This window comes from Pelodiscus sinensis, chromosome 4 (genome assembly GCF_049634645.1).
Source record: "Pelodiscus sinensis isolate JC-2024 chromosome 4, ASM4963464v1, whole genome shotgun sequence".
NCBI lineage: Eukaryota > Metazoa > Chordata > Testudines > Trionychidae > Pelodiscus > Pelodiscus sinensis.
The window spans coordinates 80,964,271-80,990,668 of NC_134714.1; the positions used below are offsets into that span (position 1 = coordinate 80,964,271).

Below are 26,398 nucleotides of genomic sequence, written 5' to 3' on the forward strand. Positions count from 1 at the left end.
GGTGGTCAGCTCACTCTTCCTGAGGTGTGGTGCTCCCCTTCTTGATCTGTTTGCTTCGAGCAGCAACAAGGAATGCCCCTTGTTCTACTCGTACAGGGGGAGGGGTATCGGGTCCTTGGGCCATCGCCCTATCAGGGCGTCCCCCAAGGGCCTCCGATACGCGTTTCCCCCATTTCCCCTTATTCATGAGGTGGTCTTATGGGTCAGGAGGTTCCGGGCAACATTAATTTCATTGCCCCGGTGTGGCCCCGCCAACACTGGTACACGACCCTACAGGGCCTCGTGAAGGAGGACCCCATCCTCCTCCTGCGGGTCCCGGACCTGCTCACTCAAAGCATCGGGCAATGTCTTCTCTGTCACCTGGACCTGCACTCCCTGCACCTCATGGCCTGGAAGACCAGTGGCTGAGCGGGGAGGAGCTCCGCTCCTCTTGGGCCAGGGAGCAGGATGTGGACCCGTTTGAGGCCCCTACACTGTGTATCTTAGACTCTGTGCTAGAGTTCAGGCAGCAGTGGCTGTCTAACTCCTCGGTTAGAGTGCACCTGGCAGCCATTGCGGCTTTTCATCTGGGGGCGCTCGGTATTCGCTCTACCTATAGTCAAGAGATTTTTGAAGGGCCTGGACAGGCTATACCCACAGGTCAGGCAGCCCATTCCTCAGTGGGATTTAAACCTAGTGCTTCGTGAGCTGATATGGGGGGGGGCACACCTGTTCGAGCTGCTCGCTACCTGTTCCCTGTCTCACCTATCCTGGATGGTGGCATCCTTGGTGGCTATTACCTCGGCTCAGAGGATCTCAGAGTTGTGGGCTTTGTCCTCAGAACTGCCGTGTATGGTGTTTTCCAGGGACAAGGTGACCCCAAGTCACTGCCCATTCCACTAGGGTCTAGGTGTTGTCCACAGCATTCTTAGCCCAGGTGACAATCCTTGAGATATGCATGGTGGCCATGTGGTCGTCCATGCACACGTTCAACACGCATTACGCTATCTCACAGCAGGCCCGGCAGGATGTGGCTGTGGGGATGTCTGTGCTACAATCTGTCGCTATCTAGATTTCCGACCCCACCTCCATAGTTATGGCTTGGGAATCACCTAAATGGAATGGACATAAGCAAGCACTCGAAGAAAAAACGGTTACTTACCTCTTAACTGTTCTTTGAGATGTTGCTTATGTCCATTCCAATCCCGCCCACCTCCCCTTCATCGGAGTTTCTGGCAGGAAGGAACTGAGCAGGGTTGGGGCCAGTATTTAACTTTTTGGCACAACTTCCCTGGGAGTAAAGAAGACCTCATGAGATCATCAAGACCAGCCCCTGCTCTGAGGCAGGACCAAGTCAACCTTGGCTATTCCTCATTGGTATTTGTCCAATGTGTTTTAAAAAGCTTCCGAGGGTGAGAATTTCACAACTTCCCTTCAAAACTTATTCGAGTACTCAACTATGCTTACAGATAGGGAAAAAAAAATTCTTGCTTTCTAAACTCAATCTCCATTGCTGCAGATTAAATCCATTATTTCTTGTTCTCCCTTCAATAGACATGGAGAACAATTGATCACAGCCCTTAATATGTTTGAAGATTATGATCAGGTACCCCTTAAGTTTTCTCTTTTTCTAGATTGTGTACCTAGTTTTTTTAAATCTTTCTTCATAGGTCAAGTGTTCTAAATCTTTCATTTTTTGTTGCTGTCTTTTGGATGCTCTCCAATTTGTTCACAACTTTCCTTAAGTGTGGCTCCCAGAATTAGACCCAGGACTTGAATTGAGGCCTCATTGATGCTAAGTAAAGTGGGACAATTATTTCCCGTGTCTTACATATGACTTTCCTGTTAATTCACTCCTGAATGTTGTTTTTATTCACAGCTGCATCACATTGCTGAGTCATTCCATTTATGATCCTTTATACCCCTCACTTCCTTTTCAGCAATGCTATCCCCTAGACCAGGCATGCACAATAAGGGGCCTGTAAGGTAGATACAGTTCACCAGGGTTAGTTCCTGGCAAGTTACCAGTGCCTTAATTACTTGTGTGTCCACAGATACAGCAGCTCCCAGATCCTGTTGGCTGTGGATCGCAGTTCCTGGTCAATGGAAACTGTGAGGAGTGACATGGATTGGGATAGTGCTTTCTGCAGCTCCCATTGGCCGGGGATCAATGGGAGCTGTGGGCAGCCGTATCTGCAGATGTGCAAGTAAATTAAAGCTCTGGTGGCCAGCCAGGAGCTAACCCTGGTGTACGGAGTCCAACCCATAGGCTGTTTGTTCTTCACCTCTGACCTCAATAATTTTCCCCATTTTTTTTAGTTGTATGCTTTTTTTTCCAAACTGAAGTACTTTACATCTGTCTTTATTGAATGTCATCTTGTTTGATTTCAGACCAATTCTTCAATTTGTCAAGGGCATTTTGAATTCTAATCCTGTCCTCCAAAGTGCTTGTAACTTCCTCCCCCGTCCCCCCCTGAACTATGTGCTTTGCAGATTTTATAAACATGCTCCACTCTGTTGATCAAGTCATTAATGAAAATATTGTATAGCTCTGGACTTGCACTGACTCGTAAGACACCACCACATATGCCGTCCTAATAACTACTCTTTGAGTCTTTCAACCACTTGTACATCCACCTTTTTAGTAACTTCCTCTACTCCAGTGTTTCTCAACCTTTTTTATAAAATATCCCTTTAAAAACATAAGTACCCCCCAGTACCTATAGTTTTCAGACGCACACAATATTTTTCTACCATTGCATCACATTTGTTTAAACAACTTAATCATAGCCGGGTGGGAGATGAAATTTTTGGGTGTAAAAAGTACAAAAAAAATATAAAGCACTGTAAAACTGAAAACAAAAATTCAGTTTTCTCCAAATTTCAATTGTTGACGTACCCTCCCCCGACTTCTCTCGAGTACCTCTGAGGGTACTTGTACCACTGGTTGAGAAACACTGCTCCAATCCACCTTTCCCTAGTTTGCTTATAAAAAAAAAGTAATGTGGCACTGTAATCAAGACATATTACATCTATTGCTTCCCTGTATCCAGAAGGCTAATAACCTTGTCAAAGAAGGAAATTGGGTTGGTTTGGCATGACTTGTTCTTGATAAAGCTGTTCTAGCTGTTTCTTATGCCCTTTTCGTCTGGGTACTTACAAATGGATTGTTTAATAATTTGTTCCAGTATCTTTCCAGATATCAAAGTTAGGTTGTCTTGTCTATAATTCCTGGGGCCCTGTGCTTTGGGACCTCACCCATCATCGTGGAGTTTTCAAAGATAATCTCCAGCTGTTCTAAGATTGTTTCAGCTAGTTCTTAAAGTACTGTGGGATGAATTTCATCAGGTCCTGCAAATTTGAATATATCTAATTATTGAAATATTTTGTAATTTGTTTCCCTATTTTGGTTTGTTCCTTCTCTGTTAATATTGTTAGGTCAGCGTTAACCTTTATAATGACGACTGAAGCAAAATAGACATTAAATGCCTCCGACTTCTTGATGTCACCAATTATGAGCTGTTCCTTGCTAAGTAGAGGAGCTAGGTGTTCTCTTCTTCTCTTTTGCTCTTCATTGGTATTTAAAGAATTTATTCTCTTATGTCCCTTACTAAGTGTAACTCATTTTGTGCTTTAGGCTTTCAGATATTGTTCCTATAGCCTTGTTCCTGATGCTATTCTTTTGAACTCCTTTTTAGCAATTCCTCCATGTTTCCACTTTTTGTAAGATTCCTTTTTGACTGTCAAGTTATTAAAGAGCTCCTGATTGAGCTATTTTGGCCTCCTACTATTTTCTCTCTCTCTCGGGCGTGTGCTCCCGCTCCCACTCCCGCTCTTCCCCTCCTCCCTTCCACGTTGAGATAGTTCACAATTGTGCCTTTAATATTCCATTCTTGAGAAACTAATAGTTCTTGTGAACTCCTTTATCCCTTTGTCACTCTGGAGGTATGCCTCAGATGGGCTCAAAGTAACTTAACTCTCTGATCTGTTGAAATGGAGACCTGTTTGAGTGGCTTAAATGTAAATGTTGAGGTGAGAATAGAGCTTGACTTCTCATGCACTGGTAATTGCTTGAAATCATCATGTTATATAATTTGCTGTACATTAACTGTTCATAGTTTTTTCATTCGTGGTGTTTTTTGCTTGTGAAAGAGACAACTGAAAATGTGATTCTGGTTCTAGAGGTAAACAGTTGGGATTGTATTTTTAAAAAATACAAGAACTATCCTTTTATCTTACTTTCTCTCCAGTTACTTCCTATCGTCTTTCATCTTTAAATGCTTCAAATGTACTTTTTTCATCAGTTGCCTCAAGTTTCCATCATGCATACTTGGCAACCTGACTTCTACCTTCTCTTCCACTCAAATTGCTCTTGTCTGGGCTTCTATTCCATTCTCACCCTCCTTACTTTGAGACTGATCACTCCTTCCTACTTATCACCTTACTCTGCCTTGGCTTTCATGATATAGCACTCTCTTCCTCTCTGGCTGTTCCTGCAGTATGTCTGCTTTTTCTCCTTTCTCCACTTTCTGGAAGGGTCTCATTTGGGTGTATCTTAGGTTCCTTGTTTTCTTTCTCTGGGTGATCTCAAAGGTAGGGCCTAAGCTACCATCAGTACACTGACTCATCACTGTCTTTCCAACTTGGCCTGGTTCCTTCAGTCCAATTTCACAGCTCGGTCTGTAGGAAGGAAGGTGAGGGGGAGTCAAAGACAACCACCAAATTGTAAGACTCAGAGATAGAGGATGGTATTTTTGTTGACAGTTATACTCTCACATTCCACAACTTCAGGCCTTGGTCTCTCCTATTCTCTTTGTGGCATTTAACAGTTTAGTCTCCTGTGAGCAGTATAACTTTTCTCTAATTTCATTTGTAGGGTTTAGAGTGTGGGTGATGGTGGCCTGAAATACTGAGGAAACTGGAGTAGATAATCTCATGGTCTCTTCTCATCTTAAACTCTTACCCTGACCTCTGTTCTCTGTATCTGTGAGATTATGAACTTTGTTTTGACCATGTTGAGCTTGATATGAGTCATCCAAGCTTGGGAGAGGTTGAGTTGTTGGAATTGGGATAGTAATGAATTCCATTAGAGTGGCGAGGTCACTTAGGGATGGGTTGTATAAAGAAAAGTCAAGGACCAAGAACAGAACCCTTAGGGACCCTCATTAGAGGAGGAGGACAGATGGAGGAAGGCAGTGGAGCTATCAGAATGTAAACTAACAAAGAGGTTTCAGGAGCTTCAGGGGGTAGCTGAGTTAGTCTGTTACAGAAAAAACAACAAACGGTCTGGTAGCACTTTATAGACTAACAAAACATGTAGATGGTATCATGAGCTTTCGTGGGCACAGCCCACTTCAGATGACTGGACTCCGGTCATTTGAAGAAGTGGGCTGTGGCCACGAAAGTTCATGATACCATCTACATGTTTTGTTAGTCTATAAAGTGCTACCAGACCGTTTGTTGTTTTTTCAGAGGTTTCAGGTGTCTTTGTTTTGGGATTGTAATTTCTTCACAATTTAATTTAGAAGCAAATTTTAAAAAAATTTAACAAATGCAGACTTGTGGCTCATTTATATCTTTTTGTTCCATAAACTAAGGTGAAATTATTATTTTTTTTTAATTTTGAAGAAAATGAATTCTATTTTGAGATTGCTGAAAGAGGAGGAGGGGACCAAGAACAGAGCCATGGTAGCAAATAAGTTGCTGGATCTGGGAAATGAACCTCATTCCCTAGCCTGACTACTCATAGTCACTAGGCTGTTGGACTGAGCCTCACGTTAATGTATTATGTTTTGCATAGAAATATTTTTCATGAGGGGGAGAACCCCAATTTCTATGTTTTTTTATTTAGTGCCTGCTTTTTTCTGCTGAATTATCTATTTAAAGCAGCTAATAGAAGTCACACTTCTGTGTTTGCACCAATTTTCTGTTTTTTTCTTAATAAAAATGCAGAGAGTTGCTGCTGTCTTATTAACTTGCAGTCTGCATGCTTATCTTCTTTGTTCTTTGTTAAATGTGAGCTGGCATGTGTTAGACTGCGTTAGTGTTCACTCTTAGGGACTTCAGTGGTTTCTAAATTTGGCATTGCTAAGCTGGTGCCCTGTTTGCTTGAATCAATTGGGGCTCCTATTTTTAGCAACAAAAGGGAATTGAAATAGCAATTTTCTTTCCATGTAATAAATCCCCAAGAGGAATACTGATGCAAGCTCTGTCATTCCATATTCTCCCCCACCCCAAAAGCACTCAGACGAAAGGCAGCTGTCACGGTTTGCGGCAGTATTAATCTTTAATCAATCGAGTGTTTTCTGCATTCAGGTGTTCAGGGAAAAAAGGGTCACGAGGAGGATCTGCCTAGAATAACTAAGCACTTGTGCATGGGCTGTGCAGTCAGAATCTGGTGGGTAACGGCAGGGAATAGACAGAGCAGCTAAAAATAGTGTTTGCTTCCAGTGTTTCTCCAGTCTATTTTTGATACTTGATTTTGATAAGGTTGATTGGTTTCTTACTAAAAATAACTGCTCCTAGCAAGTTAAGGACAAAAAGTAGAATAACCAACATGGGCTAAAGTACTTTGCGTGGCTGCAGATAATTTGGGAGCTAGGCATTGGTCAGTTGATATTGTCTTATATAATCAGTAATACATAAGACACTATTTAGTGCCAAGCAGGGACAGTCTCTCTTCTTGCCAGTTTCTACCAAAGAGCTGGAATATTCTTGATATAGCATTCGTATTATTCTATAGCTGAAGACTTCAGATTTGTGAGACATCTATGGTATTGAAGTTCACACCCATGTTAAGCTTTCTACTGTGAGATGTTCCTATGAGTTATACCACTTCAAAACAAGAAAAAAACTGTTTCCTAGTTGATTTTGTGTAGTGCTAAAACCTGCTTTAGCTCAGAAATAATATATAACCTGGTTTGCACCTCATTTTAATTGAATAAGTCTTTAAAACTGAGATCTGACAGTGACATGCTCCTGCACATAGTAGAGCAGTGGCTACTCACAAATATAAATCTCTCCTCATGCACTGGAGACAGATTCCACTGTAGCCACTTCTGCTGTCATATTTCTCCCACATCCATGTGTCACATGATATGCCAAAGCCATTCTTTGCAGCAGATGAGAACACACAGTACCACATTAGTGAGTCTGAATTGAAGCCTGGATGTATGGCTGAGCTTCCATCTTTAGATTGTCTGTTACCTAAACTTTTTCCTTAGCTCCTAGGAAACCTATGTATAAGGACCCCTGACTTGATTCCCATGACCATAGAGGTAATGAGACTGTATTGATGTTTGAGTTCCCATTTTTGTAGAGCTTGTTTATGTTCTTACACGCATGCACACTGCATTGCATTTTTGCTAAATTCAGTTTGGGGGGGGGAGTAGAACGTTTGGCTTTGTCTTCACAGCTAGCTATGGGAAGTCATTTATTAATGTTTTATTATAACGCCGTAGAGTGCAACCACATTGCAGAACAGTAGTAAAGTTTTGCGTTCCTATTTTCATGCTCTATGTCCACACTTGCGATCTTTCTGTCATGAAAAATGAAAAAAATTCTAGGTCCATATGCTGTGCTTTATTGCCACAAAGAGCTGCATCACTTGATGCTCACTCTTGAATGGTATCATGGGACAATGTGTCCAGCTCATCTGGGGATTATAAGTGAAAGTGATCTAGGCCCGTTTGTGTGTAGTTACCTCCTGATGCTCTAAGGCCGTGGTCACCAACTGGTAGATTGTGATCTACCGGTCAATCTAAGGGGCTCTAAGAGTTGCTCTTGAGCCCTCTCTGAACTGCGCGCCTGCACAATACATTTAAATTTGACTTCCTCATTTGAGGAGCAGCTACTCACTGAGCAACAACAGGTGAGTAGCTGTGCAGAATGGTGGGAGTTGGGAGGTGGGGAGGGCTGAAACACCCCAGCCAGCTGGCCATGGCGCTCAGCCAGGGTGTACCATGCTCCTTGGGCAGGCGCAGAGGAGAAGCCGCCTGATCAGCTGGAGCGTGGTTCAGCCTCTTCCAGGCTGAACACCACAGGCAGCTGGCCAGGCAGCTTTCCCTCTGCGCCAGCCCATGTGGAACATGGTGCACTTTGACCGAGCCGCTTCTCTTTGCTCCAGCCTGGCTTCCCTGCACTTCAGCCCGGGAAGCTTGCTCCAGCACAGCTAGAACTAGGTGCAGCCTCCCTGGGCTGAGAGCAGGGCAGCCGGGCTGGAGCGAAGAGAAGCCGCTTCTCTTCGCTCCAGCCCAGCTGCCCTGTGGTCAGCGCGGGACGGAGGCTTCCCTCTGTGGCTAGTGTAGGGAACTCCCTGCCCCAAATCTGTCCCCCGTCCTCCTGCCCCCCTGTTCCTTCTCCCTTGTCCCCCCACCCCTCTGCGGAAACCTACCCCTCAGCACCCTGTCCCCCACTGCAGAAACCTGTTCCCCTGCCTTCCCTACTACAGAAACCTGTCCCCCTGCTCCTGTCTGCAGAAACCTGTCTTCCTGCCCTCACAGAAACCTGTCCTTCTGGCACCCTTTCCCCCTCTCCCCTGCCCCACTGGCACCCTGTTCCCTGCCCCAGAACCCACTAGCACTCCTCCCCAGTTCTGTGTCCCCTGCTCCCAAATGACTTTTCTATGGGTCAGTGACCCCTGACTCAATGCAGGTTCCCTGCCATTCTCATAAATAAAGACAATGCAGAAACTTTTTGTGTTTAACATAGTATTTTATTTAAAAATGAAGTCTGTCCAACAAACCCCTAGTTGGGGCCAAGCCCCCATCTGGCCACAACCACTCCTGCATTCCCCCTTCCCCCGACCCTAGATCTGAGCCTATCAAACACTGGAATCCCCTACCCTAAGCCCCTCACATACCCCAACCCAAATTCCTGTACCCTCACATCTACAAGCCTGTGGCTTGCTTAGTACCCCAACACTGCCTGTCCTGGAGCCCCCTCCCCGAGCCAATGTCCCCTTCTCCACCTCCTCCTGCATCCAGATTTCTTTCCAGAGCTTGCACCTCTCACCCTTTCCCACACCCAAATTCCTCATTCCTACCCCAGAGACTACACATCCTGTCTTAGCCCAGCGAGGGTCCGGCTAGATTGCAGGAGTTTTTTAGGATTCTGGAGATATCCCAGAAAAACCCTTCTGCATCCAGGGTTGCGTTTGTTCTTCTGCTTTTTTAGTGGAAGAGCAAACATGCTCTTTCGGTCACCCCTATATTCCTCTTTCCACAAGGAATAAGGGGGATTCCAAAAGAAGGGTTTTTTTCTGGCATTTGGTCCAGTCTAGACAGGCCAAATGTTGGAAAAACCTCTTCCTACAGAAGAATATAAAATAAAGCAGCAGTATAAGGATTGGGGATAGCAAGTGATGGACAGGAGGATAATAGAGAGGTCTGAGCTTCAAGGAAGGGGCGGGGTTTTAAGCAAGGGGCGGGGCGGTAGATCTTGGCTTGGGCTGTCATTTAAAAAGTGATCTTGGATGTAAAAAGGTTGGAGACCACTGCTCTAAGGCATGCTTTTGCTTGTCAGAACTGTTTTTGTTAATGGAGGCAATGCTGATTTGGTGTGCCTCTGAAGGGACTGTTGCAAAGTGAATGGTGGCGAGTGTTTCAGTATTGGCTCTTTGACTGAAGAAGACAGTTTGCTGTTAGAAGTAGAAGGGGAATAGAGCTCACTGCCATGCTTATGCTTTTTTCCACCCCCTCCCGCCCCCCACCAAAAAAAGCTCTCCTTCTAGACAAGGACCACAAGCTCAGACTGAACGTACATCATGATGGAAATGTGGTGATTAGTAGTGGGTCTGGAACGTTCATAAGAAAAAAGCAGCATTTTAGAGCTGTGAGAGGAGCTTGTTCTGTACCTTGAGCATCAGGGCAACACTCTGAGAGACATAGTAACAGTCCACATACAGTGATTCTCCAGCTGTGGCCTAATCATCTCAACTGTGGTCTATTTGATGCCCTCACTAGGGATGTAAGAGTTTGACTGATAAGCATCATCTTATCTCTTTCTGTTGTGGTTAAACTCTTCTTCCCTGCAGATGTGTGGCGGCTTCCAGCTGCTGGCCTTGCTCCCGGGGAGTGGGCTGCCTTAGCGTGGGCTATGCAGTAGAAGGCTTATGCTGCAGAGCCTGCAGTTCTGCCAGCTTCTCAGGAGCAAGGCCAGAGGTCAAGAGCTGGCATATGAGGCATGTAAGCCTTATACTGCAGAGCCCACAGTGTGGAGTGCAGTAGCCACTCCCCGGGAGCAGGGTTGGAGCTAGTGCATGTGGGAGCTGGCTAATGCGCACTGGTTCCCAGCTACCAGCCCCACTACCCGGGAGTCAGCTGCACTGTGAGCACCGCATTCTAAGCATTATACTGCAGAGCCTGCAGGGGGCACCTCCTCTTTCCCTAGACCCACCTGGCCAAAAAACGGTTAACCGTGTAACTGCTGAGAAGTTTAGGTGTTATATGGTTACTTTTTTAGACATTTTTTACATTTCTAGTCCTCACAGCCATACAGATATTATTGCATGCAGCTCACAATGGTGAAGACGTTGAGAATCACTGGTCAAAAATGCATCTGTAACCCATGTCTCCTTGATGGGGCACATTATCTCTCCTTCAGGGGACACCTAGATCAGCTAGAGATTGACAAGCTTCCTATATAGCCTTGGTAAAGAGAGATATGTATTTTAGTTTATGCAGTAGAGGCTCATGTGTTTAGCTCCGGAGGTCCCAGATTTTATCCCAGTTGGGGGGTATGTCCACACTAAAATCGCGTTCTTCCAAAAGTAAATAGAAAGAACAGAGGGTTTTTTCCAGCATCGGTAATCCTCTTTCTATGAGGAAGAGCCTTTTTCCGAAAGAGCTCCTGAGAAAAGTGTGTGTGGATGCGGGAGAGTTCTTTCAAAAAAGGAAAAAGCACAGGTGCCCTGGTGGCCACTCCGTCCATAGTAATCACAACTTAAATGCGAGATACTGTCCATTCAGTGTGGACGCTATCTTTCGAAAAAGCAGATTGCGTTTTCAATGCACTTTTGTGTGTGGGCGCTCTCTTTCGGAAGAAGTTTTTTTCGGAATATCTTTTCCAAAAAAAGGTTCTTCCGAAAGAAGCCTACAGTTTAAATATAGCCAGGGTCTGTAACTGGTAGCCAGCAATACAATTTATTATAGAGCTATTAGTAATCATTTTGGGATAGGCAAATCAGGTAGCTCAATAGTCACAGAGACTTGCAAGGTATTTACTGCTCCACTGCAATCCAGAGTGGTTCTAGTGGAAAATATTAATAGAAGAATTACATGTTTTGAGTAGATGGGGTTCCTGCAGAAATTAAAAGTGCACTCAATCCTATGCAATCCCTACTATTTGGAGAAAGTCAGTACACTGTCAGGAAAGAATACAGCTATGTCATTATGCAGGCCCTTGTAGAACACCAGGGCGTAGTTGCAAATGCCTACATAGGATTCACTTGTGGAGTGCATGATGTCAAGGTGATCTGAAAGTGTGGCCTGTTTCAGGGCAAGTGGAGACATTTCTTCCTAGCAAAAGTCATCAATGGAATGTCCGTGCCTCTTCTGATTTTTTTTTTTTTTTTTTTTTTTAAGTGGCCCTACTCTACTGTCTAGGTGATCAAGACTTATGATTTCCACCAACATGGCAGCAGGCAGACTGAGCATGTGCTGAATGATCATGGAATGTGCTTTTGTCCAGTTATAGGCTTGCTTGTACCATAGTGTGTGTATAATGTGGCTTTTGCAGTAAGTATTATAAGTGGGAATATTTTGGGGCAGAACGGGTAGCAGACTTGAAGGTTTTGAAGTCTGCTTAGAGACTATTATCTGTTGTGCCTCTGGTTCCTGATACAGTAGCAAAGGCTATGAAGTAATTCCTGGTGCACCTTTGTTCTCAAGCTGTCCTTGTTGGTTATAAGATTATTACAGATGAGGAGGAAATGGATGTTTTGGCAACAGTTTTGGGATGGATTGTTGTCAATTGTCCTGTAGTTGTGGCAGGCAAGGATGCTGACTTTGAGAGGTCTGTTGGTTTATTGGGAAGTAGTATTCATGTTGGTCAATATGGTGTTCTGGTGATATTCTTAATGTTGCCAGGTTTTTGGAGGAAGTCAGTTGTATCCTGGAGGAAGCTGGCCTATCTGTATAGTGAATACTTTGAGGATTTCTAAGAGACCTGGTAGTTCTTCAGTAAGAGTGGGATAGTTAGATATGACAGGTTGTCCTGTATTCCCTTGTTAGTGTATCTTAAGCAGCTAGAAAGTCTCTGAGGCTTGTAGGTTCTCTTGATATTGTGTGGGAGAAGGATTTGGTGATAACGCCTCTGAATTATGGAGTGAGTGTGTGTGGGGAAGAGGGAGCCATCTTTGAGTATTTTTTTAATAGTAAACAGTATGGGGGAGCTGTTGTGTGGCTTTGTTAATGTTGTTGTTGTGGTTGAGAACTATGGTGGCACCCCCTTTGTCAACTGGTTTGATTATCCAGTGGTTGGATTTCAGGAACTGTATAGTCCTCCCCGTGGCAGTGGAGAGATTGTGATGTTAAAGAACTTCGTTTTTCCACCCTGAAGTAATTGATGAAATGATCATATGTGTGATTGTTATTATGGAACTCATTGCTGTAGTATTGGAGTGCTTCCCAAATGTAGTGAATTTATTTTCACATCGCCCAGTAAGATGAGTAGTAATTAGTCCAGTCATACAGATAAACTGAAGCAGAGAGATTATGGCTATAAATACCCATTACTTTTGGGTGGCTAGTTTGGACACCGTGGACATGATTTTGCAAAGTATGTAGCATCTTCTTCCAGAAAGAGATGCTCTAACAAGATATGCTTTTTTTCATTCAGGGACCACTGACCCATAGAAAGATCAGTCAGCAGCCTGTAAAGTAAAAAGCAATCCCACCCACAACCCTTCTGCTCCCAAGTGAGAAGTGCCAAAACAGCCCTTCAGCAAACTCTCACACTCATCTTGCCCCCTTTCCATCCATCCAGTGTCCGTGCTCCATCTCCACGGGGGCAGGTGCTGAGGCTCAGGGCTTCTAGCCTTCAGTGCGGAGACTTGCTGCAGGCTTGATCAAATGAACAGGTCAGATCCAGCCCACAGGCAAAAGGTAATTCACCCCTACTCTAAACTTTAGGGAAGTTTTATGGACTGGGTTAGACAAGTAGATCACAATGATCCTTTCTGATCTTGGAATCAGAAGATCTCTGAAACTTCAATATGAATTGCCTTATGATAACACAACTTCCACTAATTTCATTTGCAGTTGAGTGCTCAGCATTTCTGCAACTCAAACCGTAGGGCAGCAGTTCTCAACCTGTAGCCCACAGGCGGCATACGGCCCTGTTAGCACACCGCTGTGGCCCAGCTCAACTGTGCTCTAAAGGCTGGCCTATGTGGCGGGCTCCAGGTTTCTGCCTACATGGCACCATGGGATCTGGGCTGTCATGCTGCCCAGTTCAGTGGGGTTGGCAGCCCAGGGTTGGCCCCACAGAGTTGGAATTCCGAGCTTCTTTGCCACTCAGCCCTTGAAGTTTATGTAACAAATTGAGGGCTGTATATATGACCCACAAAGATAAATAAGTTAAGAACCACTGCCATAGGGTATAAAATTGGAGATCCAGAAAAGGAGGCATGACAATGTGTCCACCTGCAGAAGATTTTTTTTTTTAATTTAGTAACTTTTCTAGCATGAGATAGGCAGGGTCATCCCAAGGAGAGTATGGGGCCCAGGATGCCCCCTCCCTGAGCAATGTGGCCTGGGGGATTACCCAGAGCACTTAAAGGAAACTTAGCTCTCCACCCACATGCTTCTATGGAGGACAGAACAGTGCACTGGGGCTTCTCCCATCCCACCTGTCCAGTACTTCTGCTGGAGACGAGGGTCAGGCACAATGGCTTCAGCTTCTCTGAGGCTTCTGCCAGAAATGGGGTCAGGTGGCACTTCTGGGGTGTTCTCCATACTTTGGCTTCTACTGGGCATGGAGGGATGCCCTGTGGGGACTCACGGGGATGAGGGCATGCTGCAACAGTTTCCCTCTGTGGTTTCTGATGTGTGTGGGCACAGAGGCTTCCTCCTCCTTCATCTGTGGGGTAGTGGAAGCCAGGGGAATGGTTACTGAGAGCTTCTTTCCTTTCTGGTGCCTGTTCCAGAGCAGCTGGTAACAACACCCAGAGCAAGAGCTTGTCAGGACAGGCAGACATACAGCATGGAAAATTTCAGCCCAAATGGTTAGCAAAGTTATGAGCAATTAATAAAGTATCTTAAAATGGTCATGATCAGACAACTGCTCCAGACGGCCCGACAGTGGGCTCTGCGAGGCTGAAGCAGTCCCTTGCCTGAGGTGGGCTGGGAGCTGTTTATCCCCCACTGGTTAATGGGAACTGGTAAGCATCACTCTTTAAGTATGATGCTTACCAGTTAACCAATTAACCTTTCACAGCCCTACTGAAGGCCAGATATTGTACTGGTTAACTGACTCTTCCATAATTTAAAGGTCAGTCGTTAAATGCTTTACTGGATATTTGTGGCATAGCTTAATTGTCTGTTGCGGATTAACCAGCAGGTTAATTTATGGCTGTATAAAACAGAAATTCTTCTTAGTGATTGCTCATGTGCATTCCAATATGTGTTTCGTGCACTGTCCCCGATCGTTGGAAGACTTTTCCTTAGTTGCACTCGTTGGATCAGCTGTAGTGCCCCTTGTGATACCTCATGGCATTGCATGTATACCCCTGCTGACTCACCTCACACTTTAGTTCGTTCTTTTCACAGTGACGGTCATTGGAGCATCTGACTTCTTGCTTAGACAGTAGTTCTTCTCTACAGCATAGTTTCACGATTTTTATTGTGTAGATTTTTATCAGTAAGTTTAGGTACTAGTTCTGCAGGGCTGTCCCCCTCCTGATTGTAAAGCCTGTGGGGTGTGCAGCGGCTCCAAGGATTTAAACAATGTGTTAACTGTGGAAAATATATGCTTACAGGTGACCCACATGCTGAGTGTTTGCAGTGTCTTGGAAAAGGTCATCAACAAGACAAGTGTGGCTTCTGGAAAGGTTTTAAGCCTTGTACTAAACATGAGAGGGATCAGAGAGTGAAGTTACTGCTAATGGAGTCAGCACTTCAGCCTCATGAGTCAGCTTTGACGACTCAGTGCATAGCCCATCAGCCTTGGTGCAGGATACTTTGACGCCAGAATGTGAGCAATGCCAGGATTACTGATGCCAGTCCATAAGCCAGGCTTCTTGGCATGGCATTGATATTTGCCAGTGCCTAAGGAAAGGATGAAGTCCGACCACAAACTCTGTCCCTCCAGAGGTTGCCCACATGGTGCCGAGCCTGCCCAAGTGGGGCATCTCAGCCTGCCCAAGTGGGGCATCTCAGCCCCAGCTCTCTGGCGTCAAGGGCAGGCCCCTTGAGTCCTGTGTCGGTGGAGTCTGTGGTGGTGAAGGACCTGTACTTGGCCTCCATGCCTGACACCTTTGAGGCCACATGGAACCTCATTGAGTTTACAGTGCCAATGATGATGCTTGAATGGCGCCACTGACAATGGCGGCACTGATTCTGGCACTGCCTGTGCCCCTGCCTCCTGGTCTGGTCTCGGTGCCACAGGCCATACTTACCGTATTGATATCTGGGTGCTGCGGAGTACTTAGTGCCAGCATCAATGACTGTTCCTATGGTGCCCTGTGCAGCTTCTGCTATGACTCCCCAGTTCCTTCAGCATAGGGCCCCTTCTCTGTGATGCTGGCACCGAGACACTGTGGGGAAGCCAGCAGCATGAGCAAACACAGGAGCTAATCACAACACCATTCACTGGCACCATTGGGCTCGCTTCTCTGTGGTTGGCATCTGATGACACGTGGCTCAGATGCTGAGTCCTTTGTATCCCGTACCTCTAGGTACCACTCTCGCTCCAGACACCAGTCACAGCACCGAGACTCTTCAATAGCAACAGTACAGACTTAACCACCCCAGCGGCAGTTGCAGATGCAATGGCCTTCTGGATTTTGTGGGCATACCATCAGAGCCAAGGGATGAATCCTGCATCTTGTCATGGCAGGTACACATGACCAGTTGACAGTTTTACCATTTGGCCTGGACATAGCACCTCGAGTCTTCATGAAGTGCATGGTCATAGTGGTGGAATTTCTACATAGTCAGTGGGTGTAAATCTTCCTCTATCTGGCAGATGGGTTAATGAAGGCCATGTCGAGACACCAGGTGCTCAGGCATGTGGACCTGATCAGACGCAGTTTCTCACCTGGGCCTAATTCTCAGCTTGCCAAAATCCATACTCATTCCCATGCAGAGAATGGAGTCCCTTCTCAATTCTACCTGGGCGACAATGTCCCTGCTAGAGTCCGGTTTTCAGGCCATAGTGAGCCTCATCTCAGAACTGCAGAGGTACTAAAGATGTTAAGAAGCGTGTCATTGACTAATCGTGTAGCCGATACAAATTGTATTGATTACATGATTAGTCAGTAAGTGACCCCATTGTGACACTGCAGTTTAACTGTAGTGATAGCTGGGCATGAAACCACAGTGGGGGTAGGTTTGGGTCCTGGTATGAGCCATCTCAATCCTCAGGTGCTCTTTTGGCTTTTGCCCTCCCCCTCATTTGCACCCTTGTCCACCTGATTTCTGACCTACCTTTCATACAAAGTGGACTTTCCGGTAGCTATTACTTCCACTTGATGGGTGTCAGAGCTGAAAGCCCTCACCTCAGAGCTCCCATATCAATTTTTTTTATAAGAACAAGGAGCAACCCCATCCTCCCTTCCTGTCCAAGGTAGTGTTCCCTTCTCATGTCTACCAGAATGTTGTTCTTCCCAAAGCCGCTTAACATGGATAGAGAAAGGGCGCTGTACTCACTAGATGTCAGATATGCCCTTACTTTTTATCTTGAGTATAATAAACCTTTTCAATAGTTGATGCAGTACTTAATTTCTATTGCGGACCACATGAAGGACCTCCTGATTGTCACAGCGTCTGTCATCCTGGATCACTATGTGTATCAAGCTGTGCTGTGATTTGGCTCAGGTGCTGGCTTCACCTATCAAAGCCTACTTCACTCAGGGGTAAGCCTTGTCGGCGGCATTTCTGGAACAAGTCCTGATTAAGGACATCTGCAGGGCTGCAACATGGTCCTCAGTACATAACTTCATGACTCATTACACCTTCACCCAGCAGTCCTCGAATAATATGGCATTCAGCAGAACTGTACTGCACTTGGCAAAGAGTTGAGGTCTGACCTCCTTGGTACACACTGCTGGTAAGTCACATATTGGAATGTACACCAGCCATCACTTGAAGAAAGAACGGTTACTTACTTTTATAACTGCTCTTTGAGATGTGTTGCTCATGTCCATTCCAGACCCACCCACCTCCCCTTGTTGAGACTGTTCTGACAAGAAAGCACCGAAACGGGAGTTGGGTCAGCAGGGTTACATATGCGATGCTGTGAGGAGTCTTTACAGGGGGACGCTACAGCTGACCCAATGAGTACCGCTAGGGAAAAGTCTTCCAACAATTGTGCATGCAGTGCACGCACATATAAACTGGACATGAGCAACACACCACAAAGAAAAGTTTAAAAAGGTAAGTGATTGTTCTTTGTGCTGCATCCTCTAAGTCGGGGTGGGCAAAAGCCTCTCACTGACCGGATTCAGCACTCCTTGGGCTTTGATCCAGCCCATGAGGCAATTACAGGCCCCGCAGGGGGAAGGGAAGGAGCTCAGCCCCACCTCTCCTTCCCCATGCTGCCACTGAAGAGGAGACAGTGCTGGAGCTGAGGCTTCTCAACAGGGCTGGCCCCAGAGGAGCGGCTTCCGCTACCACGTGGTCTGGGGCTAGTCCTGGAGGCTGGAGGTGCCGCTGCAATGGCGGCCACAGGCCGCATGACCACTGTAGCAGCACCTCTGGTACAGTAGCAGTGCCTTCGGGCTGGCACCGGGCCGCGGTAGAGGTGTCTCCGGGGCTGGCCTTGCCTCAGGCTATGGTACTGGCACTTCCGGGCTGGCCCTAGGCCTCCTGGCTGCAGTAGTGGTGCCGTTGTGACTGGCCCCAGACCCTGTGGCTGTGGTACAGCCCCAGGCCACAGTACAGGTGCCTCCAGCTTCCTGGGTGGCCTGTGGCCACGGTGCTTCGGGGCCAACCCCGGATTGTGTGGCTGTGGCAGCAGTGTCTGTGGCCTCCGGGAGCCCATGGCTGCGGCAACGAAGCCTCCCTCTGGGGAGGCCAGGACCTCGTCGCTGCAGCCGTTGCTGCAGCCGTTGCTGCAGAGGAGCATGAAGCCAGGGAAGGTTCCCCCTCATGTCCAGACTCCCCAGTCGCGTCACTTCCCCCCTCCCTAAGAGCCAGCACCCCCAGCTTGCTCTGACACCCTCCCTTATTCTTGCATCCTCTCTCCTGGCCACACGCTGCACCATCCTTTGGTTCTGCTCTCTCCACCTGGCCAGACACCCTACTCCCAGCCTGCTTCTGCACCCCATCTCCCTGCCAGATCCTGCACCCTGTTCCTATATTACTTGCTAACAGCCCTGTCTCATGCACCGGAGCCCAGAGCCATAAAATCCACTAATTCCAGAAACCCAGAAAATCTGGTCTATGGAAAGCCCTGAACCTCAGTTTCTCCCTTCCCTTCCCTTCACCCTGTGAGGTTGGGGCATGAGAGGGAGTGAGGTGTCTCAGTTGGGGCCACATCAGTGAGCGATGGTGGGGTGAGGTTGGAGGAGTGTTTTTGCTTCTCACTTGTGTGGGCCCCAACTGATTGGTGGTGGTTTTTTTTTTTTTGTTTTTTGTTTTTTTGGTGGGTCAGTGACCCCAGACGCAAAAGAAGTTCCCCACCCCTGCCATAAATAAAGAATGTTGAAACCTTTTGTGTTGGACATATTTTACTTTATTTAAAATGAGGTTTGATAAACTTGCATGAGGAAGTTAAAATTCTTAATTTGTTTCATAATTTAAATTAAACTGTTCTTATTAGCTGCAGCTGGTTCAGAAAATGTCACTGTACCCAGCAGGGTAGTTCTCAGCTCCCCCCCATCCACCCGAGGCCCCACCCCTTCTGTGTCAGCCCGTGACCACTTCCAAAATTTGTAAAGTGGCTCCCCCCCTTTCCAAAATTATTGCCCACCCCGATCTAAGTGGAACTATCCTGAACAGGACACTCTTTTGAAATGTTTGAGTTGAAAACAATTTGAGGCAGGTTGAAACAAAGATGTTTGTTTCAACCTGATTCAGTTTTTTTGTTTTTGTTTTCATGCATTTTGACACAGGCAAAAGAGGACTAGTTTCACAAAAATGCTTGCTTTCTTAAGAACTAGAGTCCCATGATTAGAAAATTTACTTGGGAACTGGGAGAGACCACAGTACAATCTCCCTCTCAGAAACAGCTAAGTGTCTGAACCATTTTACTATGGGGGTATTCTGGTGTTGGGCCCTGCATTTCCTTTTGTTCTACTAATATAATTCTGGTAAAAAGATGGTCAATTACATTATTTGAGAAGGTATTGGTGCAGTTTCTCTCTTGGCTTGTTTACTGCGCTAACAAACTGTATGATAAAACATAATGTAATGTTTAGAGCAGAGTTTGCTTTAGCCCTTAAACTTAAGGGACAGTATCATTTGTCAGATTCATTACAATTCTGCAAAAACAGATGACTTGTTTTGTTCTTGATTTGTTGCAAGCAAACTGGACTCGTGTGAACCTGTTGGTCAGAAGAAATGGAAATGGGCACCTTAAATGAGCTCTCATTTCAGTTGTTATCCTACTAAAAGCAGCCCATCTGCAGCATGTGCATTAATAGTCATGAGTTAAACTTCATAAGAGGGGATGTCTTTTGTTTGAATATGTTACTACCGCTTTTGCAAAATTATGCTTTGAAGGAAAATCATTGTTGCCCAGTTATGATACTCTAACACCTGAGAGGCAGCTTCGGCAGATTTTAATTGAACTTAAAGTTGAATAGGAAATTTGGTTAAGGCTCCAAAGTCAGTTTAATACAGTAAGTTTATAGGAGCAAAATTACCCCAGCTAGTGACAGGGAGGAATAGAATCAGCACAAAGGAATTTCTAGTTCTTGTGTGAATTTAGGGATAACATCATCTGTCATGTAGCCAAATCTCAATTGGGTTGTGGGGGTAAACTAGAACAGGCAGGTGAGTGGAATCTGCACAAGTGAGAAGAATATTTAAGTGTAGTTAAGTTGGCTGGCTGGCAGAGAAGAGTTGACGAAAGAGGTGTTGAATGTGCATGCTTAGCTGGATAAAGGGGCTAACAGGTGGTAAGCAAAGTAGTGAAAATAGATAGAACTGGTGTTATTTAGCTTTATTTGCGAAAACAATAGAAAGTGGTGTGAATTGAGTTTTGGAAACCCCTCTCAGAAGCGGCCATGATGTGCCAAGATTTAGTTCCTCATGGCCCATCAGTAGGTGAGGGTCCCAGAAAAACATGAGGGTCCAATACAGATGAGCTAGTCATCCTATGCCAGACTTGCCACTAGCAGGATGAATGGGTTTGTTGATTTTGAAAACTTTGGCTTTTGTTGAAAGGTTCAGAATACAAACAACTATTTTTTTCAGTTGCTGAAAACTAAAAAGCTTTTGCAGAAAACATGCATACCCCAGAAATTTTCAGAATTTAAAAAATTTAATTTTCTATAGCGGAAAAATGTTCCTAAGAATTTGTTTGACCATACTTTCCACTTATAAATCTAGCCTTTCTGAACACTGGGGTGTTAGCAGTGAGTGGAGGGGTCAGAAAATGAATATCCGAGTGGAAGTTAGTTCTAACCAGCTTTTTGCTGGCTGGTGTTTAGTCTACCATGAGTCTAGTTTTATCGATTCTGTATGGACCTCTGGTCATTTTAATCTCACTGTTTTAAATAAAACTAAACTGAGAGCTGTTTAATAGTCGCAACTTAATTTTTACAATTGAAAGTGAGAATTGAAAGTCACCATTTGGTCCATAAAAAGCAATCTGGGTCTCCAAATTTGGATTGCGGAGTTAGAAGAGGGAGTATCAGTTTTCTAAAGTTGGCTTTAAAAATAATTAATAATAAAGAAGAATGTGGAATAAAGCACCATGTGAGGATGTAACCTGGTGAGCTGCTTGGTCAGAAGGGGTGTTCCGGAAACCTACTAATGATTTCTTGGTTACAAATTATTATTGTAAAGGTAGCTAATTTATTTTTCCCCTTTTATCCTTCTTATAGTTGTCACAGGAGCTACAGATGGAATTGGAAAAGCCTATGCAGAAGAGGTAAGCCTTTTTTTCCCCTTTAGAAGTATCAGAATTGATACAGACCATATCTGGACTCTGGAAGTAAAATAGTATAATGCCATCCTGAATCATGCAAATGTGCACTAATTCTGTCCTTGTTCAGTTTTACCTGAAATGTCCCCATTTGTGTATTACACGTGGAGTATGAATATGTAAACTGGTATCTTGCACTTTTGCTTGGCTTTTAGACTGGGCAGCGAATCTGGCCTACAATAGAACAAATAAAGGAATATAATGTATATGATTGGGGTAACAGTTAATTTTGTTACAAATTGTATTTTCATAGAGTTATAAAGAAACAATCTAATCTGTTTCAGTTAAATATTGGTTTAAGAGCCTAAATTCTAATTTCCAAATTCTGCCACTGACCTTATTCTGAGATTGGGAAAATTATTTAACCCCTGCCTCAGTTTTCCTATCTGTAAATGTAAATATTCTCTTACCTCAGAGCTTTATTATTGAAGATCTTTTGTACGTGTCTTTGGGGTGAGGAAGTAAGGTGTACTACCGTATATGCTCACTGATTTATTTTTTCCTTTCTTTAGCTATTGTAAATAATAATAGCTATTTCTTCTTCGAGTGATTGCTCATGTCCATTCAACTTAGGTGACCCATGCTTCCCTCTGAACAGGTTCAAGTTGCTTGCAAGTTTCAGCTGCATGGTTGACTATGGCCAGGGTTTACCTATGCATTCTGGAACACATAGCAATGTGCAGCTATGTCATGCAGCTAGTTAGGCTCAGGATGTACTGTCTGCAGCTATGGCTAATCTCAGTTTACTCTCCGGCCAGGCATTGACTAGGCAGAGTGGTGATCTTCCCATCACACATCCTACAGGTACCAAATGTGCCATTCCAACAGCTGTGGGACTCCCTGGAGTTGGTTTCCGACACATTCAGTTGGGATTGCAGAGCCCATCTTGGCACATTGTGGACAGAAGGAGAGTTGATTCTTGCAGAGTTGAGCCTCCACATAAATGTGGGCTGTATTAAGACCATGCGAGATGTTTCTCCCACACTTGTTGGGCAGATGGTCCAGGTCCTCACGGACAACGTAGCCAATGTTCTAAGTCAACAGACAGGCAGGAACTTGTTCCGCAGTTCTCTATCAGGAGGTATTAGGACCCTAGGACTTCTGCGTCCTGCACAGTATCTCCTTAGAAGGGCCCATCACCTTCCCATCCCCAAGAAAGCCATTTCAGAATGCCTGAGTGGGCAGTTATGTTTTCACCACAAGTGGGCTTTTCACCCAGAAGTGGCTTCTTGTGACTTGTGCTCTTCTGAGATTGGGAGTCTCCCAAAGTGGATCTATTTGTAACCAGGCAGAATGTAAAATGCTCCAGGTTTTACTCCAGGCAGGACCTGGAGGAGAATTCCTTCGAGGACATCTTCCTTTTCCCATGGTCAGAAGGAAGCATATGTTTCCTCCACTTCCCCTAATCGGCAAGGTACTGCAGAAGATGATGCAGGCTGCAGCGCGAGTGATCCTCATGGATATTTTGCTGCAGCAGCTGTGGCTGCCTCCGGTCTAGACAGCTCTTTTGTCACAGGATAATCTGTTGCACCTGGATCTGCAGCCCTTCCACTTCATGGTGTTGCCGATCCATAGCTAAATGTGCAGGAGTGTAGGCATGCTTGTTGGAAGTAAGGCAAGTCCTCTTGGAAAGCAAAAAGCCATCCACAAGATCCATCTATGGTAAAATTGATCCTATTCTCTGTCTGAGAGGAGAGTGAACCCCATTGAAGCCCCTCTGCAGATGATACTGGACTGCCTCCACCTGGAACACTCGGATCTTGCTCTAGCATCAACCAAGATCTACCTAGCTGTGATCTCTGCCTTCCATCCACCCTTTTGGGACCATTCCGTGTTTTTTATCTTGACTTTTCAGCCAGATTCTTAAAAGGTCTCAAGGCTTTTCTCACATGCTCCTGCTCCCCTATCTCCGTGAGACCTTAATTTGGTTCTGTCTGCACTATTGAGACCTCCCTTGCAGCCACTGGTTTCTAGTTCCATTCTCGCTGACACAAGTGAAAGGGACTTCTTGATAGCAGTAGCATTGGCTACGAGGGTGTCTGAGCTCCATATCCTCACATCATGGCCTTCTTTCATGGATAAGTTGCAGCTTGGAACTCATCCAACCTTTCTTCCCACATGGGCCAGGATATATTTCTTCCTGTTTTCTATCCTAAGCCCCATAAGGCCAGCAAGGAAAGGCACCTCCATGCTTTGGATGTCAGGAGAGCACTCACTATCTACCTGGCTCATATGAGGAACTTCTGTAAATCTGACGAGGTCTTCATGGCATAGGCAGACTGTGTGAAGGGTCTTCTGATCTCTTCAACAGATTTCCAGGTTGATGACTTCCTGCTTCAGGACATGATATGATTTGGCAGGGGTTGAACTTTTGCCACTGGTGAGGGTGTGCTCCACCAGGGCCCAAGCCTTTTCAGACACTTTCCTAGCCAATGTCCTGATTGTGGACATTTGTAAGACTGCAACATGGTCTTCGGTTCACGTTTTCATGTCCCACTATGCCATTAGCAACATGCCAGAGAGGACGTGGGGTTCATCAGAGCTGTATTGAATTCTACATGTCCCTAAACTTACTGCTTGGAGTCATCTAAGTTGAATGGAAGTGAGCAATTGAAGAAAAGACAGTTGCCTGTTTCCGTAACTGGTGTTCTTAGAGATGTTACGTGTGTCCATTCAACATCCCCTTGTCCTATGTCAGAGTTTCTGGCAACAAGAAACTGGAAAGCGAAGAGGCCGGAGGCACACACATATAGTGCTGCATGTGTGTCATCTAGGGGGCGCCAGAGCTGAGCCCCTAAGGATACAACCGAGGAAAAATCTTCTGGTGCCAGTACATATGGGGTAGCGCACACACCACGTAAGTTGAACGGACATGAACAACACATCTCCAGGAAAGCCAGTTACAGAAACAGGTAACTGACTTACTTCACTTTCTCTGTTACCAGTCAGTATATATTTTATAGTATTTGAACTACGGGATATTAGTGTATAATCATTAATACAATTAACTGATAAGCCTGGGCTCATTGGCTAATCCTAATGGCTACACCCACCCACCTCCTTGCCACCTCAGTATCAGAGGCAGCAGAGGGAGGGAGGTGATGGACGGCTGGCTCCTGTGGCATTTCCTGTCCAATTTCTCCCCCCCCCCAACGTCTGACTCCAGAAGCAGCAAAGGCTCCCCTGGAGTTATCTGCCCCTGAGCTGCTGCCTCTGAGAGGCAGCAGTGCAGAGGGTGGAGGGGCAGCTGGCTCCCTGCTGTTAAAGTCCCTAACTTGACCCAGGTTTTATCTTTTCTTCAAGAGTGATGCTGGCCAGTAACCTATTGCACACTTGTGATTTGAACTGCTCTGTTTCTTTTGTTTCTTTCAGCTAGCAAAGCATGGAATGAACGTGGTTCTTATCAGCAGAGCTCAAGAAAAACTAGAACATGTTGCCAGTGAAATAAGTATGTGAAACTTCTAAATTTTAAAATTAACACATGATAGCTAAAATACACCTCTTTTGGCCTTTGTAGTCCACATGAAGACAATTTTATAAGTATTACAGCATCATTTTAAATTTTCTATTACATTCTTAATTTTATATCACTTCACATAACACTTAAATTTCATGGATATGGTAAAAAGAGAAATGTCTAACTGTCCAAAAGTGTACAATTATCTCATTGCCAAGAGCAATTGAGGTGTAATCTAGAATGGGATACTTTCCAAACTGCATATAATCTCCTGGAACTCGAAACAATCCTAAACATTACCTCCTTATACTAATTCCAGCAAGTTGCATTCCCTCCATTTGGTTTTTCAGACAAAGAAATATGTAAATTAATATTAGTGGTAGTGTGGAACAAATTCATCCAGGATATAACTGTGCTGATGTCAGAGCAATTACACTAGGTAGAAGTAATCCACAATTTTTTAAACATTACAGGCAGTCCCCGGGTTACGTACAAGATAGGGACTTTAGGTTTGTTCTTAAGTTGAATCTGTATGTAAGTCGGAACTGGCCTCCAGATTCAGCCGCTGCTGAAACTGACCAGCAGCTGACTACAGGAAGCCCGAGGCAGAGTTGCTCTGCCCCGGGCTTCCTGGAATCAGCCTCTGATCAGTTTTAACAGGCTGAATCTGGACGCCAGTTCCAACTCACATACAGATTCAACTTCAGAACCCCAGGCGTCCCCAAGTCAGCTGCTGCTGAAACTGATCAGCGGCTGATTCCAGGAAGCCCGGGGCAGAGCAACTATGCCTCTGGCTTCCTGTAGTCAGCACTGGTCAGTTTCAGCAGCAGCTGACTTGGGGATGCCTGGGGCAGAGCAGCTGGGGTGCTGCCAGGTTGGTCCAGTAGCGCCCAGAGCGGTGCTGCGGGACCAACCGGCAGCGCCCCAGCTGCTCTACCACAGGCGTCTGGAAAAAAGCCTGGACTGCTGGGGGGGGGGGGGACTAGCTGCTGGGAAGCCTGGACTAGCTGCGCCCCCCCCCCCCCCCCAGCAGACCAGGGAGACGCGGGCGGGGGACCGAGATGCACCGCGGTCCCGCCCCCTGGGTCCTCCGCGGCTTGGCTTTGCTCCGCGTCTCCCTCGTCTGCTGGAGACCAGCAGACCAGGGAGCAAAGCGGAGCAAAGCCGCGGAGCACGCTGGTAGTGGGACAGCCGCGGCGCGTCTGGGCTGCCCACGTGCTCTGTGGCTTTGCTCCGCTTTGTTCGCCATCTCCCTGGTCTGTTGGTCTCCAGCAGACCAGGGAGATGGGGAGCAAAGCCGCGGAACACGCGGGCAGCGGACAGCCCAGACGCACCGCGGCTGTCCCGCTGCCGGCGTCCTCAGAGGCTTTGCTTCCCGTCTCCCTGGTCTGCTGGTTTCCAGCAGACCAGGGAGACGGGCAGCAAACCCCGTTCGTAACTGCGGAGCCGACGTAAGTCGGATCCGCGTAACTCGGGAACTGCCTGTATAAGTGGAGCTGCTGGTGGTGATGCTGTAGATAAGATTGCAGAATACTTTCCACTTAAGATTGCGGTCAGGTGCTTATAACTTGGCCAAACTTTAATTGATTAGTTTGAAACTTTCCATGCCATGTGTCTTCCTCTGGCTGCAATTGTTTTGGGAAGCTTCAG

The 26,398-nt window shown here is 45.8% G+C and overlaps 1 protein-coding gene across 1 annotated transcript in view; it reads left to right on the forward strand.

Annotated features, from left to right (window-relative positions):
* Window positions 1-26,398, forward strand: part of HSD17B12 (hydroxysteroid 17-beta dehydrogenase 12) — a 157,559-nt gene that overhangs the window by 38,629 nt on the left and 92,532 nt on the right. Inside the window, exons 2-3 of the mRNA XM_075927517.1 lie at window positions 21,191-21,237; window positions 24,664-24,739. Of these exons, the coding sequence (XP_075783632.1) occupies window positions 21,191-21,237; window positions 24,664-24,739 (123 nt within the window). The remainder of the gene's footprint in view (window positions 1-21,190; window positions 21,238-24,663; window positions 24,740-26,398) is intronic.